At 56.8% G+C, this 19,632-nt stretch overlaps 4 protein-coding genes across 8 annotated transcripts in view; 1 reads left to right on the forward strand and 3 right to left on the reverse strand.

Moving 5' to 3' along the window:
* The window catches only part of Rnf123 (ring finger protein 123), a 28,968-nt gene extending 17,153 nt beyond the window's left edge, over window positions 1–11,815 (forward strand). For 2 of the 3 annotated variants that reach the window (XM_042665965.1, XM_042665966.1), the window contains exons 26-39: window positions 960–1,067; window positions 3,243–3,420; window positions 4,052–4,126; window positions 4,263–4,350; window positions 4,453–4,540; window positions 4,631–4,715; window positions 6,131–6,270; window positions 6,371–6,559; window positions 6,669–6,744; window positions 6,932–7,016; window positions 10,248–10,390; window positions 10,524–10,618; window positions 11,316–11,401; window positions 11,474–11,815. In XM_042665965.1, coding sequence (XP_042521899.1) covers window positions 960–1,067; window positions 3,243–3,420; window positions 4,052–4,126; window positions 4,263–4,350; window positions 4,453–4,540; window positions 4,631–4,715; window positions 6,131–6,270; window positions 6,371–6,559; window positions 6,669–6,744; window positions 6,932–7,016; window positions 10,248–10,390; window positions 10,524–10,618; window positions 11,316–11,401; window positions 11,474–11,591 — 1,554 coding nt within the window. In that variant the 3' untranslated portion in view covers window positions 11,592–11,815. Of the gene's footprint in view, window positions 1–959; window positions 1,068–3,242; window positions 3,421–4,051; window positions 4,127–4,262; window positions 4,351–4,452; window positions 4,541–4,630; window positions 4,716–6,130; window positions 6,271–6,370; window positions 6,560–6,652; window positions 6,745–6,931; window positions 7,017–10,247; window positions 10,391–10,523; window positions 10,619–11,315; window positions 11,402–11,473 lie in introns of those variants that run through there. The other variant, XM_042665967.1, reaches the window with a different exon arrangement.
* Amigo3 (adhesion molecule with Ig like domain 3) lies at window positions 7,355–9,760 on the reverse strand. The gene has a single exon (XM_042665968.1). It carries the CDS (start codon window positions 9,758–9,760, stop codon window positions 8,231–8,233), a length of 1,530 nt encoding a protein of 509 aa, XP_042521902.1. The 3' UTR covers window positions 7,355–8,230.
* On the reverse strand, window positions 11,786–14,535 carry Gmppb (GDP-mannose pyrophosphorylase B). 2 transcript variants are annotated; one of them, XM_042665972.1, is made up of 9 exons: window positions 14,200–14,535; window positions 14,006–14,086; window positions 13,868–13,916; window positions 13,589–13,731; window positions 13,233–13,391; window positions 13,066–13,144; window positions 12,866–12,993; window positions 12,259–12,441; window positions 11,786–12,167 (listed from the first exon to the last, which is right to left on the reverse strand). In XM_042665972.1, exons 1-9 carry the CDS (start codon window positions 14,326–14,328, stop codon window positions 12,036–12,038), a joined length of 1,083 nt encoding a protein of 360 aa, XP_042521906.1. In that variant the 5' UTR covers window positions 14,329–14,535; the 3' UTR covers window positions 11,786–12,035. The 2 variants fall into 2 exon arrangements, with proteins under 2 accessions (XP_042521906.1, XP_042521907.1); XM_042665973.1 differs by having other exon boundaries at window positions 14,006–14,082; window positions 14,200–14,283.
* A 378-nt stretch (window positions 14,536–14,913) lies between these two features.
* Ip6k1 (inositol hexakisphosphate kinase 1) overlaps window positions 14,914–19,632 on the reverse strand; it is a 28,205-nt gene continuing 23,486 nt past the window's right edge. For both annotated transcript variants that reach the window (XM_042665970.1, XM_042665971.1), the window contains 2 exons: window positions 18,874–19,049; window positions 14,914–18,157 (listed from right to left, as the gene is read on the reverse strand). In XM_042665970.1, coding sequence (XP_042521904.1) covers window positions 17,648–18,157; window positions 18,874–19,049 — 686 coding nt within the window. In that variant the 3' untranslated portion in view covers window positions 14,914–17,647. The remainder of the gene's footprint in view (window positions 18,158–18,873; window positions 19,050–19,632) is intronic.

The following is a 19,632-nucleotide window of genomic DNA, read 5'->3' on the forward strand; positions in this document are numbered from 1 at the left end:
TAAACCACCAGAAAACCGGAAGTGGTCCTGTGGCTTAAGTGGTAGAGTACTTGGCTTGAGCTGACGAGCTCAGGAACAGCGCCCAGGCCCAGAGTTCAAGTCCCATAATGGACAAGAAAAAGTCTCATGGACTTTTCTGCCCAGGCTGGTTTTGAACTGTGATCCTCAGCTCTCAGCCTCCTGAGTAGCTAGGCTGACAGGCGTGAGCCACTGCCTGGCCCTCCCTCCCCGCCTTGCCTCGACAACTCTTGTCCCCCATCCCTGCTGTGACCCTACCACCATAGTGCGAGTGAGCCTGACAACAGCCTGAGCTCCATCCCCCAGCCGCCCTCTGCCAGGGTGCTGCCACCCCAGCCCACTAAGTGCTGATGCACAGTCCTCATCAATTATGGATGGGCCTTGAGTGCTTCCTTGGCTACTTGCAAAGTCAGCAGGAAGTAGGACTTGCCCCCCTCCCCCGGGGCCGGCTGCTGCGGCTTTCCTGGCCTGGGCTTGGCTTCCCTGGAAGGCTGCCCCACCCCCACTGTTAGCAGCGTCCTCCTGAGCCACAGCCCAAGCCGCCAATTCAGACCCCGGGCCGGGCCTCAAGGTCACCACCAGCATTAGAGCTTAGAAAATGGAAGCTGGACACTAGCAGCCCACACCTACTATCACTATCCTAGCTGCTCAGGAGGCTGAGATCTGAGGATCATGGTTCAAAGCCAGCCTAGGCAGGAAAGTCCATGAGACTCTGATCTCCAATGAACCACCGAAAACCAGAAGTGGCGCTGTGGCTCAAAGTGGTAGAGGTAGAGCACTAGCCCTGAGTACAAAAGCTCAGGGTCCAGTGCTCAGGCCCTGAGTTCAAGCCCCAGGACCTGCACATTAAAAAAAAAAAAAAAAGTGGGGGGAGGGGAGCGGCACTAGCAGGGCCTGGGCAGAGGCTGGTCCTGAGCGTCCTCCTCCCCCTCGTGTGGCAGAGAAAGGACATCCTTGAAGAGCTGACCAAAAGCCAGAAAGTTTTCTCGGAAAAGCTGGACCACCTGAGCCGTCGTCTCGCGTGGGTGCATGCCACCGTCTACTCCCAGGTGAGCAGGTGCCACCCAGCTGGCTGTGCTTCAGCCTGAGGGTACCACTCCCTGGCGACAAGGAGCGCTGCAGGACCCTGGATGCCCCTGTACACCCCCTAAGATCCTCCCCTCCCCTCCCCTCCCCTCCGTTCCCCTCCCTTCCCCTCCCTTTCCTTGTCATGGGGCTTGAACTCAGGGCCTGGGCCCTGTCTGAGCTTTTTAAAGCTCAGGCTAGCAGTCTAGCACTTTGAGCCACAGCGCCACTTCCAGTTTTCTGGTGGTTCATTGGAGGTAAGAGCCTCACAGACTTTCCTGCCTGGGCTGGCTTTGAATTGTGATCCTCAGATCTCAGCCTCCTGAGTAGCTAGGATGACAGGCGGGAGCCACCAGCACCCAGCTAAATGGGGATCTTTTTCTAGACCTTCAGTACCCTCCAAATCATGGGGCAGTGTCTACCTGCCTCTTCTTTGTTGAGGGGCTCTTCGATCTCTCCTAAACCAACCAGGGCTGTGTGGACTTCCCTGTGCTTCATCCACTCTTCAGCAGCTGATTCATTTAATAACACATACCCAGAGGTTCACCTGTGCCAAATGCAATCTCAAACACAGGAGACACACAGCAGGAACCAGAAAGACCTGACCCCCCTCCTCCCTAGTTTCCTTTCCCTGCCTGCCCAGCCCACTCATGGAGCCCCAGGGGCTGTAAGCAGTTGCCCGTGTTAGGGTATCTGTTTTCTTCTTGGCCTTGCGCCTCCCAACAACTAGACGATTGAAGCTCATATCTCTATCCTGCCGTCTCTTCCTGGTTTATTCTAACTGCTTGTGTTCTTAATCTTTAGGGTTTTCTACACATAAGACTGTGTTTGCAAGCTTTGAGCTCAAACTTGCCACTTTCCTTTCCCATTCAAATGCCTTTTGTTTCTCTTTCTTGTCTAATTTGTTCTGGGTACTCTGTTGAGTAGAAATGGGTAAAACTCAGGCTTCCTCGTCATATCCTCAATTCCAAGCTTTTGCTGTTGAGTATGATGTTACACGCAGGCTTTTCATACATAGCTTTTATTATATTGAACTGCCTTTTTTTTTTTTTTTTGATGGTACTGGGATTTCAATTCAGGGCTTCATGCTTGCTAGGCAGGCACTCTACCACTTGAGCCACACTCCTAGGCCTGTTTTGCTTTAGTTATTATTTCAGATTGGGTCTTCTGTTTTTGTTGGGGGATAGCCTCAGATTACAATGTTTTTACCTAAGGCTCCTTCACAGCTGACATCACAGGCACAAGCTGCCCCACGTGGTGATTGATTGACATGAAGGTCTTGTGGACTGGAGGCATGGCTCAAGTGGTAGAGTACCAGCCGTGAGCGAGAAAGCAGACTGAGAGCCTAAGGTCCTGAGTTCAAGCCTGGCATAAGCACAGAAACAGAAAACCTGAACCTCAGTTCTCTCTGCTCCCCAAAACTATAAGGATGAGCCATCATGCCTAGTCCTTTCTTTTGCATCTTCAGTAGCCATTCATCCATCTGCTTTCAGAAATGTTTCCCAGAGGAAGTGTCTGAGACCTTTCCCGGACTCTACACCTGTCCCTTCAGGTCCCTATCATCGCCTTTACCTGTGTCTTTTTCTGGTCATGGGGCTTGAACTCTGGGCCTGGGCTCTGTCCCTGAGCTCTTTTGCTCAAGGCTAGTGTTCTACCCCTTGAGCCACAGCGCCAGTTTTCTGTGGTTCATGGAAGATTAGAGTCTCCCAGCCTTTCTTGCCTTTTCTAGCTTCCCACTGAGATCCTCAGAGCTCAGCCTCCTGAGTAGCTAGGATGACAGGCGTGAGCCACCCTCGCCCAGCCTCTAAGCACCTTTGATCTGCATGGAGGCCCTGCCACCTCCTAAACATAACCTCCTCTCCCCTCCCCCCCCCCCCCCCATGGCATCATCCTCTTGCGAGCTTGAGCTCTGGGCGGTCTGATGGCATCATCCTGTTGCGAGCTTGAGCTGTGGGCGGGTCGCAGCGCTGCTCTCAGCAGCCTCCTGTGGAAAGGTCTCATGGCTCCTGCCTCCGCCACCGCGTCACCCTTGCTGGACTCGGGGCGTCAGTTCTGACGTCACTGTCCTGGGAGGCCTTCCTGATTCCCCAGGCCAGAACATGTCCCCGTGACCCTTCCAGTGACCCGCCCAGCAGCAGCACCTTGTGTGCCTCCTGCAGGAGAAAATGCTGGACATCTACTGGCTGCTGCGCGTCTGCCTGCGGACCATTGAGCACGGGGACCGGACCGGCTCGCTCTTCGCTTTCATGCCCGAGTTCTACCTGAACGTGGCCATCAACAGCTACAGTGCCCTCAAGAATTACTTTGGCCCTGTACACAGCATGGAGGAGCTCCCAGGTGAGGGGAGCAGATAACAATCCCCCCCCCCCCCGCAGAACCCTGACCCCCATACCCCAGAAGCACCAAGCAAGTCTTTGTCCCTGGTCTGGTGCCTGTAGCCACAGACAGAGCAGTTTTTTCCTGGGTCCTGGAAGGAGCGCAGATAGGTGTGGACACCGACCCTCCCTTCTCTCGATTCTGCTGAGGAGCTGCCTAGTCCCCGTGGGCTGCAGGCCCCTCGGTTTGAACTGAGATCCTCAGGTCTCAGCCTCCTGAGTAGCAAGGATGACAGGTGTGAGCCACGGGTGCTTGGCTGGCTTTGTCTTTAAAAACAGCTATGGGGACTGAGAGCTATGCTGGGTCATCCACTATGTACCAAGATGGGTGAGAGGCTAGGTCAAGGCTCTGGCTAGGACCTTCCTGCCCGCTTCTTCCCACAATGAATCTGAGCATTGATTGGCTCTTCCTCAGCTGTTAGTGAATGCCTTGACTGATGTCCCTAGATACCAACATGAGTCCAGACTGGTCCCAGGAGCCAGTTCTAGGGCCACATACCCAAGCCCCCCTACCGTCCCTCCCCACTGCCAAGGGATGTGTTTATTCCTGGAGTCCCCCATCCTGCAGCTGTTTTCACTGCCCACCTTTGCAGGCTATGAAGAGACCCTGACACGACTGGCAGCCATCCTGGCCAAGCACTTTGCCGACACGCGCATCGTGGGCACCGGTGAGGGCCCGAGGGGACAAGGATGGCCTGGCCTGTCTAGAAGATTGATTTCCATGCAAATTGACAGCCATGTGGTGTGAGGCGTGGGCTAAGGTTCAGGCTGATTACCTGCTGAGACATAAGCTTCTCCCTGCAGATATCCGAGACTCGCTGATGCAGGCCCTGGCCAGCTACGTGTGCTACCCACACTCGCTGCGGGCTGTGGAGCGCATCCCTGAGGAGCAGTGAGTATGAGTAGGGAAGGATCCAGCACGGGGGAGGCACCCCATCTTGCAGAGCCCTGTCCCCACACTCGCCCTGAGTCTGTCCCTGCCCTTTCCCGTCAGGCGCATCGCCATGGTGAGGAACCTCCTGGCCCCCTATGAGCAGCGGCCTTGGGCTCAGACCAACTGGATCCTGGTGCGGCTCTGGAGGGTAAGCCTGACCTAAGGCAGAGGTTGGGGCCAGTGCAGAAAGGGTGCCTTGCCCTCCCCCCCAATCAACTCTCGCTCTCTCCACTCCCAGGGCTGTGGGTTTGGGTACCGCTACACCCGGCTGCCCCATCTGCTGAAAACCAAACCAGAAGATGCCAACTTGCCCAGCCTCCAGAGTGAGTATCGAAGTTGGTGACATCTGAGCCACCACCAGGCAAGACAGATTTGGGTGGCTCCATTTTCAGTTTTCTGGGAGTTAATTGGAGTCTCATGGACTTTGCTGCTCAGGCTGGCTTTGAACTGTGATCTTCAGATCTCAGCCTCCTGAATAGCTAGGGGTTATAGGTGTGAGCCACTAGCACCCAGCTTCCAAAATTTTAATCTTATCCCCAAGGTATCAATGAAAAGAAGCTGGCTATTCATTTGGGGAGACAACTGTCTGTCGTCCTGTATACTTCCAGTCTTAGTTGAGAACAGTGTTTTGTTGTTTTTTAATTGACTGGTGCCAGACTCAGGGCTTGGTTTTTAGGCCTGGGATCTTCGAGTCAAGACAGGTAGTGGAAATTGTTCAAAGCCCTCAGAGGGCACTCCTAAGGCTTCCTGGAGTGGAGTACTGGGCTGCGAGCAGAGTACCTCTCCTCCTCCAGTCTTGTGCGTTTGAGGGCCTGTACCGGGCCCAAGGCTTGGCGATGTGCGATTTGCAGAAACCCTGCTACACATGACTGAAGGCGCACACAGAGTGCTTTGCCCTTGCTGGCAGTGTTTTGAGCTGCAGGATTGTCCCGGGAGAGGCTAAATGCCTTGTGCAATTCCCACAAGCCTTTGCCAAATGCTTCTGTCCTCTACCTCGAGGACAGAACTGAGCTGCAAGTGGAGAGGGGCACCGGGGCCAGATACCATCCTGTGGCTGCAGGAACTATTGATTCGCATCAGAGAGCTCTGGTTACCACCGCCCGCCAGCCCAGACTTGGCGCCCACCATCTGGGCCAAATGCCAAGGGCAGCAGAGGACAGTAGAGGACAGCAGGGCTCAGACTACCCTCTTGAAGAAGCTGGTCTTGACGCTAGTGGAGAAGGGTCTAAGTCCTGGCTATGTCTGACCCTGTCTTTTGGGGTGTGGGGCCCAGAGCTTGCTGGGGGTCAGGCTGCAGCTGTGACACGGGGAATAGGAAACACCTCCCACCCTACGGTTGCCTGGAGGAGGAAACAGCTTTAGTTCTAACCCCTGGGCAGTTTGACACCCTGTTCTCCATGATTTGTGTTTCCAGAGAGCCATCTATTTTATTTTTAGTTTTGGTGCTGGTTCCAGGGCTGAACTCGGGGCCAGGGCGCGCTCTCTGGGTTTCTTTTGCTCAAGGCTAGTGCTCTACCACTTGAGCCACGGCTCCACTTCCGGCTTTTTGGGTGGTTAGTTGGAGAGAAGAGTCTCATGAACTTCGCTGCCTGGTCTGACTGAACTGCGATTCTCTGATCTCAGCCTCCTGAGTAGCTAGGATGGCGGGCATGAGCCTGGCCATCTTTCTGTCTTTATACTCAATGGATGAAGACAGATAAACAGGCCTGCTAATGCTGCTTCCCCCCTCCCCTCCCAGAGCCCTGCCCCTCTGTCCTGCTGCAGCAACACATGGCAGATCTGCTGAGGCAGGGTCCTGACGTGGCCCCCAGCTTCCTCAACAGCGTCCTCAACCAGCTTAACTGGGCCTTCTCTGAGTTCATCGGCATGATCCAGGAGGTGGGCCACGGCAGGCCACGGCGGGGCTGGGATCCAAGCATAGAGCCCTGCAGGGCAGCTAGGCCTCTGACGCTTGCCTGTCTACCTGCTGGCTGCTCAGATCCAGCAGGCTGCTGAACGCCTGGAGCGGAACTTCGTGGACAGCCGGCAGCTCAAGGTCTGCGCCACCTGCTTTGACCTGTCGGTCAGCCTGCTGCGAGTCTTGGAAATGACCATCACACTGGTGCCTGAGATATTCCTCGATTGGGCCCAGCCTGCCTCTGAGATGCTCCTGCGGCGTCTGGCACAGGTGTGTCCATCTGGGCAGTGAGGGGGAACCCTGGGGGGGGGGGGAGGAGGGAGGGGCGAGGCTCCAGTGGTGAGCTCGCCCATCCACCATCAGGCTCCCGCCCTCACAGCTGCTGAACCAGGTGCTGAACCGAGTGACGGCAGAGAGGAACCTCTTTGACCGTGTGGTCACACTGCGGCTGCCCGGTAAGGATCTAACTGCTCTGTGTTCCCGCACACCACGGGCCTTGGTCCTGCGCCCATCGCTTCCCACTCCCAGCCTCAACTTGACCTACTGAAGGAAGGACAGTGGGAAGGGTGGATGGCATCAGCCAGGCCTGGAAGCCCCTGGCATGAAGCATGTGAATGGTGCAGCCTCCTTCCCCCCCCTTAGGCCTGGAGAGCGTGGACCACTATCCTATCCTGGTGGCAGTGACAGGCATTCTGGTGCGACTTCTGGTGCACGATTCAGCCTCGGAGTAAGTGCTGGGAGCTGCTGGCTCGCAGGGGAGCTAGAGTTGCCTTTTGAGGGGGGACAGGGCAGGGCCTGAGGTGCCTAGAGACTGGATCTCAGTAACTAGGAGGCGGTGGACCAGTGGTGGCCTGTGAACTGCCTAAATTGGCGCTAGAAGCAGCTGCGGAGTGGGAGGGTGTGTCTTAGCTTGTGAGGCTGTGCCTCTACTAAGGGATCGGGACTGGGCACATTCACGCGTGTGTGCATGCATGCATGTGTGTGTGCGTGTGTGGGTGGTAGCCTGTCATGGCCAGGGCAACACAGCTGGATCAAAAGCTGAGCACACAACGCTCCCTGTGTCTGTGAAGGCTCCAGTGATGCGCACGGACAGTCTTTATTGGGAAACACCGTTAACAGCGTGGCCTGGGGTAACCATGGGGATCCCCAGCTCAGCCCTGACACCTGAGGGGCCCCTGCAGTGGGGATGCTAAGATGCCTGTGGAGCCAGGACACCGCCTTAGCTATTAGGCTGAGACTAATGCCAGTCCTTAAGAGGCTCCTGTCCTCTGGGGACATTGAGTTCCAGCTAAGGCTCTCTTCGTTTTCTACGCTTGCCAGGCTTTTTACTGCCCTCAGAGGGCCTGCCGGAGAGCAGGGTCCCTCTGGTTCAGGCTAAGGCTGGATCCCCCAGGGGTCTCTTGGAAGTGTGCCTGACTCACGCTTGCCCCCCAGCCTGCACGTGAAGCATTGTGCTTGCAGACTGGAAGGTTTGCAGACTGGAGACGGGGCTCGTTCACTAGAGGGAGGGCTTGTTTTCTCCTTCCACCTGGGGAGAGTGCGGATTTTCTGAGCCCTCCTCCTTTTCTCCTGCCCTCTGGGACATGGTTGGAGGAGAAGGTAATGTGAATCCATTCCTTGACATCTGCCTCGGCCTGAAGATGGCGGTCCCGGGGCTCTTAGGAGAAATGCTTATTCCCCAGCCCTCACCCCACACCTAAGCGCTAGGAGGTCCTAAGGGAAAGCAGGCACTAGTGGGCCCTATGCTAAGCTGTGGGCCTTGAGGTCTCGTGCTAGGCAGAGCAGGAGGCAAGTTGGGGACCTCAACCCCATTACCAGTGGGTTGATTGAGGTTAAGGCCTATATAGGAGCAGGTTTGTAGGGCTTCGCCCCCAGCACCTGGCAATGCTCTGGACTAGGGAGGAGGGCAAGCAGGAGGGCTATGGGCGGGGCCGGGGGGCCTCAGGCAGACTGAGTCATCATGAGGCCCTCTGAGCCTGTGGAGCTGGCCGTCTCAGAGCCAGCCTTGAGTGGCAGGTCCACAGTGTTGCAGAGATCGAAGTCCTCGGCCACTGCCAGCTGCACACGCCCATTGAGGCCTCTCCGGCTGGGTTCCAGGAAGACCACATGTTTGTGGACACTAGCCTTCCGGCTGGGTGCGTCTGGCGGCGTGGTGCTGAGCATGGAGGACTGGGCGCTCAGCTCCTGGAGCGGGCTGGGTGTGCGCGGCCAGCGGCGGCGGCAGGTGTGGCAGCGGCGGCCGCAAGCCCTGCAGGGCGGCGCGAACAAGTAGAGGAGCACCAGCACCAGGCCCACGGCACAGCCGAGGAGGGTGGTGAAGCCGGTGTTGAAAGCCTCGGGCTCGGGGCGGGGGAAGTGCACGCTCACGTTGTACTCTAGCGTCTGGTTGTGGTGCAGGTGGGGCCCGCTGGCCAGGCACACGAAGACCCCCGCGTGTCGCTGCTGTACTTTGGCGATGGCTAAGCTGCCGTCGGCCAGCACCACGATGCTGCCATCGCGAGATCCGGGAGCCACGAGCAGCTCATTCTGGGGCGACACCCAGGCAATGCGCACAGCCGGGGCGCTGGTGTTGCAGTAAAGCCTCAGGGACCGACCCACCTGCGTGTCCAGCTGCTCTTCCGGCTGCTCCAGGTTGGGAAGCGAGGCCGCCGAGCAGTTCTCAAAGACGCGGCTGTGCTCAAAGAAGCGCACTTGGGAGCCGGGCACGGGGAAGGCCAGGCAGGTGTACTGGCGGGCGAAGTCGCGCACGGCGCCCAGGCCCCGCTGGCGCCAGCGCCGCAGCAGGTGGTAGAGGCGGCAGTCGCAGGGCAGCGGGTTGTCGTGCAGGTAGAGGCCGTTCTTGAGGAAGGTGGGCAGGGCCGCCAGCTCGGGGACCGAGAGCGGCCCCAGCTGGTTGGAGGACAGGTCCAGCGTGCGCAGGTGCGCGGGGCCCAGGCCGTGCAGGTGATCGAAGGAAAAGGAGGCGAGCTCGTTGGAGCCCAGGTACAGGTGGCGCAGCGCGGGCAGGCCGTGGAAGCTGCGCGCGTCCAGGTGCACCAGGCAGTTGTTGAAGAGCAGCAGCCGCTCCAGCGCCCCGAGCCCGTCCAGGTCGTGGCGCCCCAGCGCGCGCAGCGCGTTGGAGGACAGGTCCAGCAGCGTCAGGCCGCTGGCGTTGGCGAAGACGTGGCGCCCCAGGGCGTCCAGCCGGTTGTGGCCCAGGCGCAGCGCGCGCAGCCGCGGGAGCGGGGCCAGCCAGCCGGGGCGCAGGCGCCGGAGCCCGTTGTGGCTCAGGTCGAGGTCGGCGGCGGTGGGAGGTAGGGCGGCCGGCGGGTCCCCCAGCCCGAGGCCGGCGCAGCTCAGCACGTCCGCGGCACAGACGCACGGAGCGGGGCAGCGGCGGGGCAGCGCGGGCGGGAGGACCTCGGGGTCCGCGGCGCCCGACCCCGGGCGCAGCGCGCACAGCAGGGCGCCCAGCGGCGCCAGCCAGACCATGGCGGCGACCCCGGGAGGAGCGGACCCCCGGCTCCACACTCACCCACTGCTGCTCTGGCCAGCTCCGCTCGCCTCTGGGTGGCCCATGGCTAGGGGAGAACGGCAGGCTCCTCTCGGTGTGGATGGGCTGTGAGGCGGGCTGCGCTCCGCTCCAGCCGCGCGCGCCCGGAGCCCTCACCCCGGGGACGGCCTAGGGGCGTGGACCTGGCGCCTATTGGCTACTGCCGCAAGAGGGCGGGGCATCGGCTTTCCCCATGCTTGGTCACCAGAAAGGGTTCCCACAGGGGCCAGCTGCCTTCCATCTCAGCTAAAAAGGGGACTCTAGGGAGACTGTCTTCATGCTGCTCTTTGTTAGGTGATGGTGCTCTGGTGTCTCGTATTCTGGGCTTTTGATCTGGGCTGTATGGGATCTCACTGGGATCCAGGACTTAACTTTCAGGCAGACCCCCAAGCTTTTTGACAACCCTTGCAACCCTCCCCTACATAGGACAGAGAGAGCCACGTCAGTGCTCCTGGCTGATCCCTGCTTCCAGCTCCGTTCCATATGCTATCTCCTGGGGCAGCCAGAGCCCCCAGCGCCTGGCACCACCTTGCCTGCCCCTGACCGGAAGCGCTTCTCCCTGCAGAGCTGTAAGTGGGCAGGCGTGGGTTAGGGAAGACGTTTGGGATTGGCTGGATTCAGGACCCTCCAGCACAGCAAACTCCCAGGCTGGGAATATTCAAGAGGCCACATGGAGCCTGACACCACCTACCACTAACCCAGATACCGATTATATCAGCGCTGAGGAGCTGGCCCAAGTGGAACAGATGCTGGCACACCTGACAGCTGCATCTGCCCAGGCCGCGGCTGCATCCCTGGTGAGCAGAGCGCCCAGCTCCATGCCGCTTTATTTTTGGTGTGGGGGGGAGGGTCCGGTCGTGGGGCCTGAACTCTGGGCCTGGGTGCTGTCCCTCAGCTCTACCACTTGAGCCACAGCACCACTTCCGGCTTTTTTCCTTTTGCTTATGTGGTGCTGAGGAATCGAACCCAGGGCCTCAGGCATGCAAGGCAAGCGCTCTACCACTGAGCCAACTATCCCAGCCCATGGTTTTTAGCTACTCTACTTGGTGGTCAGCGTGGGCTGCAGCTCAGTGGAGGCACCTGCCCACAGACTAAGAGGAGGGATTTTTTTTTTTGCTTATGTGGTGCTGAGGAATCGAACCCAGGCCGCAGGCATGCAAGGCAAGCGCTCTACCACTGAGCCAACTTCCCAGCCAACTTCCCAGCCCATGGTTTTTAGCTACTCTAGCTACTCTACTTGGTGGTCAGCGTGGGCTACAGCTCAGTGGAGACAACTGCCCACAGACTAAGGGATTTTTTTCTTATGTGGTGCTGAGGAATGGAACCCAGGGCCTCATGCATGCAAGGCAAGCACTCTACCACTGAGCCACCTTCCCAGCTCTCCATGCCACTTTTAAGACATGTGTGCGCGCGCGCGCGCGCACACACACACACACACACACACACACGCATAGATATCCAGCCCACCACCCTACCCTTCGCTCCTCCCTGTAGCCCACCAGCGAGGAGGATCTCTGCCCAATCTGCTATGCCCACCCCATCTCTGCTGTGTTCCAGCCCTGTGGCCATAAGTCTTGCAAGTAAGTGGGCCCCCTGGAGTCGGGTTGGGGCCATGGGAACACCCTGGGCAGCCCTCGTCCCTCCTGTTGTAGAGCCTGCATCAACCAGCACCTGATGAACAACAAGGACTGCTTCTTCTGCAAAGCCACCATCGTGTCTGTAGAGGACTGGGACAAGGGAGCCAGCACAAGCACCACCTCAGCTGCCTAGGTTGCCTAATGCACACAGCTTACAGACCAGCTTCCACCCCTGAACCCACCCAGGCCGAGCCCTGTTTAAGAGCTCCCTTGGCTCTGTCCCCATGGCCCTCATCCCGCCCATCCGCCTCCTTACCTGCGAGCAGCCTCAGTGGAACCCCAGCCACGGCCCTAATTATGCCTGAGCTTGACTTTCAGTCAGGGGTGCAGTGAACATTAAATTATTATTCCATACAACCCTGACCCCGGCCCTTTTTGAGGGAGAGGGGTTTGTGGGGAGTGCCCAGCAGGTACCCTGCCAGTTTCTGTCCACATGAGAAGGAAGGCAGGTGTCCCATGGGTGCCGCCTCATCCAGTCCTCCCCAGACACAAGTCCAGGGCCTTCTGCTGTGTCATGACAGTGCCTCCCCCTGCTGACAAGGAAGTGGGGGCTCTCAGCCAGCCCCCACATACTCCCTCACATGATGATACGAGGCTCGGGCACTGATTCACCAATAGACTTGTGGGGCAGCACACTGGCTCCATTGAGGTAGAGTTCATCGTTAACTATGACATCCTCACCCAGCACTGTTACGTTCTCCATGCGCACCTCGGGGAGGGGAGGGGGGGAAAGTAAGCCTGTCAGTCAGGCAGACATATTCCCTGCCCACCTCCCCAACCTGGTCTAGCCTGAGACTTACCCACTGGCCAACACGACAGCGCCAGCCCACAATACATGACTCTAGCCAGGAGTGGGAGCGGATATGGGCATCCCGAAGCACCGTGCACCGCCGTATGCACACACCATCCTCCACCACCACGCCAGGACCCAGGCTCACATTGGGGCCAATGCTGCAGTTCTGGCCAATCCGGGCACTTGGGTCCTGAGATTCATGGGGAGATAAAAGTGGGCCACTTAGCTGGCTGCAGGTGCCTCCTGCCTGTAATCCTAATCAGGAGGCTGAAACCTGAGGATTGTGGGTTGAAGCCAGCCCTGGCAGGAAAGTTCGTGAGACACTTGTCCCCAATAAACTACCAAAAAAAAAAGGTGAAAGCAGGGCTGTGGCTCAAGTGGTTGAGTGCTAGCTCTGAGCAAAAGATGCCCAGGGACAGTGCCCAGGCCCCGAGTTCAAGTTGCAGGACGGGCACTAAATAAATAAAAGCATTTGCTTTCTAAATCTAAGGGGATTCATATCTTGGTTTTGCCCAGGCTCTGAGTTCAAGCCCCAGGACTGGCACTAAATAAATAGAAGTGTGCCATTTGCTTCCTAAAGCTGAGAGGATTCATGATCTGGGCAAGGGCCTTACCACAAGCACATTGCCCACAATGCCAGGGCCTGAGCACAGCCGGTCTGGTTGCTTCTGTCTCACTGATTGCAAGAAGAGGCACATGCCGGTGAGGAAATCCTTGGGTTGCCCAATGTCCATCCAAAAGCCTGTAAAGGACACATCAGGAGGCTAAGAGCCAGCCACAGACCACCCCCACCCTGAGGACCTCCTTGACTCACCCTGCAGCTCCATTGCATATAGCTGCCCTTCCTTGGCCATAACAGGGAAGACCTCCTTCTCAATGGAAGTTGGCTGCAGCTGTGGGAGTAGGCAGCTTGTGAGCAGAGTCATGGCAGCAGAGGCCCACTCTACCCTAAACCACCACGCAGCTGCCTCCTATATATACCTGGATGCGTCGCAACACAGCAGGGCTCAGGATGTACATGCCTGCGTTGATCTTATTCGACACAAATACCTGTGGCTTCTCCACAAACCGGTGAATGCGACCCGTGTCAGCCTCACATACCACCACACCATACTTGGAAGGTTCCTCCACCTTGGTCACCTGAACACAGGGGGACCACAAGCCTAGTAATGAGCCTTGATATTCACTATCCTCTTAAGGACCCTGTCCTAAACACCTTTAAAAACATAATGCAGGTCTCTACACACACACACACCCTCAACAACATACTGAGAGTGTTCAAGGCTAGGGCACTGAAAGTGAGAATGACAAAGGAGAAGGAAAACTTAGTCCCTTACCAAAATGGTGCCCTCCTGGCCATGGTGCCGATGAAACTGCACCATAGCTTGAAAGGGAAAATCACAAATGACATCACTGTTGAGGACGAAGAAAGGGTCTGAAGTCTCACAGAGCAGGTCTCGGGCTAGTGCTAGGGGTCCAGCTGAAAGGAGCAGATCATCAGCTTGCTGGGGGGCTGAGAACCTGAATCCCAGACTTAGCAGACCCCATTCCAGGCTAGATCATATCTTCTGCCTAGCCTTAAACCCTATCCAAGTCGTCTCCCTGTCTGCACTGACCTGTTCCCAAAGGTTCCTCTTCATGGGACATGGAGATTCGGATTCCCAGCTGGAAGGAAAAAGCCACCCCATGAGGTTCGCCCTTCAAGGATTGAAGCTGAGCAGAGACCAAGGGAAAGGGCTGGGTCCGTGACTCACCCTCTGCTCCTGAGCCTTCATTTCCTTCTCCAGCACCTGTGACATGTAGCTCACGGCCAGGATCACGTGGTCCACGCCTGCCTGTCGAACAGAACGAGACTCAGACAGGCTCCAGGCGGAAGGTACGGGGGTACACCCCTCATTTCCAGGCGCCGTTCGTCGCTCTTCCCACCAGGTCAGACCCCGAGCCTTACCGCTGCAAGCGCCTCTACTTGGTGCAGCAAGATGGGCTTATTGCAGAAGTCCACCAGTGGTTTCGGGGTGCTCAACGTCAGCGGCCGTAGCCGCGTCCCGTAGCCGCCCACCAGGATGAGAGCCTTCATGGCGCCTGCGGGCGGTGGGATGGGGTCCCGGACGCCAAGGTGCCTGAGCCCGTTCGGTCGGCCTCGGCCGAGCAACTTTCGCCGCCGTGCTCGGACCTGTTCCTCTTACCAGTTAGACAGAACAACTCGAGTCCCGGCTCGTCCTCCGGGTCAGTCCGGACGCGGGGCACGGCCGCCAGCACCCCGAAAGCGACGCTAGCCCGGAACTTCGGCCGGACGCGGCGCGGGCAGTGACGTAATCCGGACGAGCCAATCGGATGCCGCCTACGTGGCACAGCCGCCGGCGCCGGATCTGCGAGCGCAGCGTGGCTGCAGACGTAGCCAATGAAAACGCGAACGCTCCCGGTTGCCGTGGGGACCGGGATGAACCCGCGGGTCAGCTGCTCATTGGTGCATCCGAAGGCGGAGCTGGCGCCAAGGCTGAGGCCGGGTTCTGCGGCCACGCGCGGCAGCTTCCGGCCCCAGCCAGCCAGCCAGGGCCTCGCCCAGGCTCCCCGGCTCCGGGAGGCGGCTCGCCCGGGCTGCCGGTGGTTCTGAACCAGCCCACCCGGAAGCTGTGGGATTTTTACAAAAACCCGAACAAACTTCAGTTTCTAGCGGTTTTATTTGGACGTATACGACCTCAGACACAAGCGGGCGGGCAGCACTAGATGTACAGAAAGGGGTAGGCTCCGCCCGAACCCCCCTCCAAGATCTGGAGGAAACACAACTGTGCCTAAACGCAACCGAAGCCACGAGGAGTATCCGGGTGCAGGCCTACGGGCGCGGACGGACGGCGGGACAGGCTTAGCTTCCAGGAAAGAGAAGCAGGGAGCGAGGTCTTACATTTCCCCCGAGAAGCAAAAGGACCAGGTCCTTCCCAGGGCTCTCCTCCCCCCACCCCCCGACATAACCACATTGTACAGCTGCAAAGTTCAGTGCAATCTGCATCCAGGAAACGTGCACGTGGCCAGGAGCGAGCGCGAGCGGCGCTAAAATCCCCACCCCCATTCCACTGGCCGAGGTGGGGGGGTCCCTGGCAAGTTGCTACTACTGGTCCCATCCCCCTGTAAGCACCACCTACCCTACCCCATTCCCCTCACGCTGGACTGGTGTCGGCAGGGGCTTCCGGAAAACTTGCATGGGTGACCTGGGCTCCCCAGCCCATGATCCCGAGTTGCACTTTGGTCCCAATTTGGGGCTGGGAAAGCAGGCCCTGGAAGGGACAAGGCTGTAGCCTGGATCAGAGAGCAAGTAAGCAGTGGCAGAAAATGTGTGCCCACACATTTGCCACCACCCAGCAAATCAACAAGGCTGCATCACCAGGTATCAAAAGTGCTGAAAAGTGGGGTCCTGTCCTGGAGAAAAGCAGTGAATCCCAAAGGCAGAATAAGTGAGTATAGCTTCTCTTACTATGACCAGCACAGAATGGGGCAGCATCTGCTCCCCGATTTTAAGGAGGCACAGCACATCCCCAGCTATCTCCAGTGGATAAGGCAAACTTATCCTCTATCCTGCCAGGGAAGTAACAACTGTCTTCTCTGCCTTATCATTCTGTGGCTTCAGCCACAGGGGATGGGAAGGCAGCAGCTCTTCCTTAGTGTAGACAAAAAGACAAAGCTGTACCTCCCAGGCCCAAGCAATGGGAACCTGCCCACCACTGACAGGGGAGTCTGAAGTCCAAGAGATTGAATCAGTCAAGGATGGATCTGTACGGACTGAAGAATTTGTCCATCATTTACCAATGCCTCTCACAGACACAGGCTGGCAGGCTTACCTTGAATGCCCAAACAGGGACATGTCAAAGTGAGACAGTGGCCCTAGGCTTGGAGGGTGCTAACCTTGACAATGGCTGAGTGTAGTGTAGCCACTGTTGCCTGTGTTACAGACAGCAGGTTTTGTCACAAAAGGGCTGGCAGCAAAAAAAAAAAAAAAAGACTAGAACCATGGGATAAGATCGCTCCTTGAATTTTCACTGTCCCACCATCACTACTGAAAGCCATACTCCAAACCCATAGGGAAGGTGTTAAGTAAGCAGGGAAACTTTACCTGCAATTCATTCTGTTACCAGGACTTTATAAAAAGGTGGTATCTTCTGAGGAAGGGCATAGGGGCAAAAGCTCACTCACATCAGAAACAGGAGTATTTTGCTGAGGAAAGCATGACGGAAATCAATATATACTAACAAGCAAGGCTACACCCTAAGGGAAGGCTCCCCATGAGAAGGGGGCTGGCAGGTGGACAAATGAACAAACTGACTAGGATTAAGCAGACAAAGCTCCCATTAGCAGAATCTGGGCACTTGCACCAGGGCCCGATGTCTTAAAAGCAGACAAGGTTAAAGTTCTCCCTTTCCAAGCTCAGGGCTTGGAATGCTCCCCACAATGGGCTCCTGCTTTGAGCTTGGCCTGGGGAAGTGTACAACCCTGAGCGGACCACAGCCCTTGAGCCCTAGGAGAAGCAGCCCATCCACAGGCAGCACAGCTGCCCAAACTAGATGGAGGGACGGAGGGAGACTCCCATCCACAAGCACAAGAACTGAAATACTGTCTGGGCCAGAGCCCCTAGAGGCCCTGAGACCTACGGGGACACCAACTCTCCTCGGAAAACAGAGCTGTGTCCCCGTGGGGCAGGAGGGAGTAGCCTCTCTTAGCAAGAGATCTTGGTGAGAAAGGCTGGCTGGGGCTGTGGGGCAGAGGAGGAACAGGTTCATGAGCCAGTTGGTGGCTAAGGAACCCCAGGCTTGCCCTCTTGTCAGTTGGCTTCAGCTCAGTTTCATAAATCCAGCCCCATACCAAGATCGGACCTAAGGATGGGTCCAGCTTTGTAGTTCGCCCTGGGGTATCCTGAGGGCCTCTGTTCAAGAGCTAGCTGACACCAACAACATGAGACTGGCAAGCCTACAAGAGATAGGCTCCCCGGTCCCCTCTACTTCTGAGAAACAAGAAATGGAAGGACCCTGTGCCAGCCCAGGGCTTCAGCAGCAGCAGGGCCCTGCAACCACAGACCCCCAAAGACTAGGCAAGAGGAACCAAAGTCCAAGGGTATCCTGTCTCTGCTGCCAAGCCCACCAGGGGCACCTCTTCTTTCCTAAGTCAGCCTGGACACAGCAATCAGAGCCACCGAGCTGAGGAGCCTGGCTGAGAGGACGGATGTTTTCTGCCCTCCTTCACTTTATATATATGGATTCCAGGCTACAGCTAAAAACATTTCTTTTAGTTTACACCAAAGAGAAATATAACCCTTTAAAAGCAAGTCTGTGTGTCCTCACGGCAAGTTCAGAGCAATGGTCCCTGCCTGCGGGTGGAGAGGAAGGGGTCCTGGGAGCCCAAGACTGGGCCTACTGGTTCTCGTCCCGCATCTGTTCCATGATGCTGATGAGATTCTCCAGGCCAAACACGTAGCCTCTGTCTGGCCCATCATGCACAGTGGGGTCATCCCGGAAGCCCTTGAACGTGCTGTGTGCAAAGTCAATCATGCGGACATCCACTTTGGGTGGAGAGGAGAGGCCAGCCTCAGGGTTGGTGCTGCTGGGGCTGGTACTGGGGCCACAGAGTGGTGCCACCTCAGAGAGCCCCATGTCCGGGTGCTTGAGACGCAGCTCAGATCGGCATTCCTTGCCATCATAGATGACAAGCAGAGAACTGGAGTAGAAGCGGTAGGAGGCCTGCCGCTCCAGCACAGCTTTGAGGCCCCGCAGTTTGCTCAGGATAGGCTCAAAGAGGTCACGTCTCAGGTCCAGGCCATTATGTAGGTACTGATAGAGGGCATTGCGGAAGCCTTCAATGGAGAGCCCACGGCCATAGTACTTGTTCCTGCAGAGGTAATGGCCTGTATCCAGCTGGTACACCTGAAATTCCAGGAGACAAACAGGGTGAGTACCACCAATCTTGGCCCTGCAGCTCCTCCACTGGAACAGGCGTAGGCTACATTTACCCAGGGTTTTCCCATCACAATTACACAGGCCAGCACTGGCCTAAAGCCTTTATCTTTGAAGTCCTACTCTAAGCTGCTGTGGGGCTCACTTACTAGACTGTTTTGTTTTTTTTTTCATGCCAGTACTAGGGCTTAAATTCAGAGCCTGGGTGCTCTGACCTTTTTCACTCAAGGCTAGCCTTCTACCACTTGAGCCAGATCCACTTTCAGCTTTTTGGTGGTTAACTGGAGATGAGAGTCTCTCTCTCAGACTTTCCTGTCTGGGCTGGCTTCAAGCTCCATCCTTGGAGCTCAGCCTCCTGAGTAGCTAGGACTATAGGTATGAGCCATGGGTGTCTGGCTTCAGCTAGAGTCTTTACTAGCTGCTGACCGGCAAGGCTTAACTTGTCCCCAGGTCAAGCTCTCACAACAAATATGCACCTGCCAAATCTGCATCTGTCAACAGGTAAGACTGCAGGACTCAGGGATCCTATCTACAAGGACATACTCAGCACCCTGTGGGGAACTCACCCTCTCGAGGAGCCTCTGGAAGAGTGGGGCCAGGACACTTGGCATGGGTGGCAGGCAGGTATGGGCCCAACCTAAAACATGCAAGTGGCAGCGCTAGGCTTTCACGTGCTGGCGACTTACCTGCATGCCACAGACCCTGACCCCCAGCGTAGCAGATGTGCTCTGCTCGCACTTCCTCATCTGCCGGGCTGCTTTCTCAGCAGATGCGTCATCTCCATGCTGCCGAGTGCCCATCTTCAAGTCCAGTACACAGGGGTACTTGAAGTGGTGTACCACATTCTCAAGTAGGAGGAATTCTGGGCCACAGTCAAGAAGAATGACAACAAAACTCATTGTACATCCCGCCCAAAAAAGCACAACGAAGTTTAACACAAACTAGATTTACCTCAGACTCTTAAATGAGCATTTCACACCTCTGGCTTTAATTTCTCAACAAATTTTGTGGTTAAAACAATTATATACTTAGACGCACACCAACATCTAGACATGAACTACCAGTGTCCAGCCCTACTGATCTCTTTAACTTATTTTGATTATTTAGGTCTTCTTTTTTTTTTTTTTTTTTTGGTCTGGTTGTGGAACCTGAACTCTGGGCCTGGGCGCTGTCCCTCAGCTCTTCAGCTCAAGGCTAGCGCTCTACCACTTGAGTCACAGCACCACTTCCGGCTTTTTTCTTTTTGCTTATGTGGTGCTGAGGAATCAAACCCAGGGCCTTATGCATGCAAGGCAAGCGCTCTACCACTGAGCCACCTTCCCAGCCCCTATTTAGGTCTTCTTTGTAGGCAATAAAGAAGATTTGGCAGATTTTGCTACATCCTGCCACCATCAGTCAACCTGCCCTCCTTAAGCCAGAACTTTACACAGGCCTAAGAAATGAGT

This window comes from Dipodomys spectabilis, unplaced genomic scaffold, assembly GCF_019054845.1.
Source record: "Dipodomys spectabilis isolate Male_0828 unplaced genomic scaffold, ASM1905484v1 ptg000360l, whole genome shotgun sequence".
Classification (NCBI taxonomy): Eukaryota; Metazoa; Chordata; class Mammalia; order Rodentia; family Heteromyidae; genus Dipodomys; species Dipodomys spectabilis.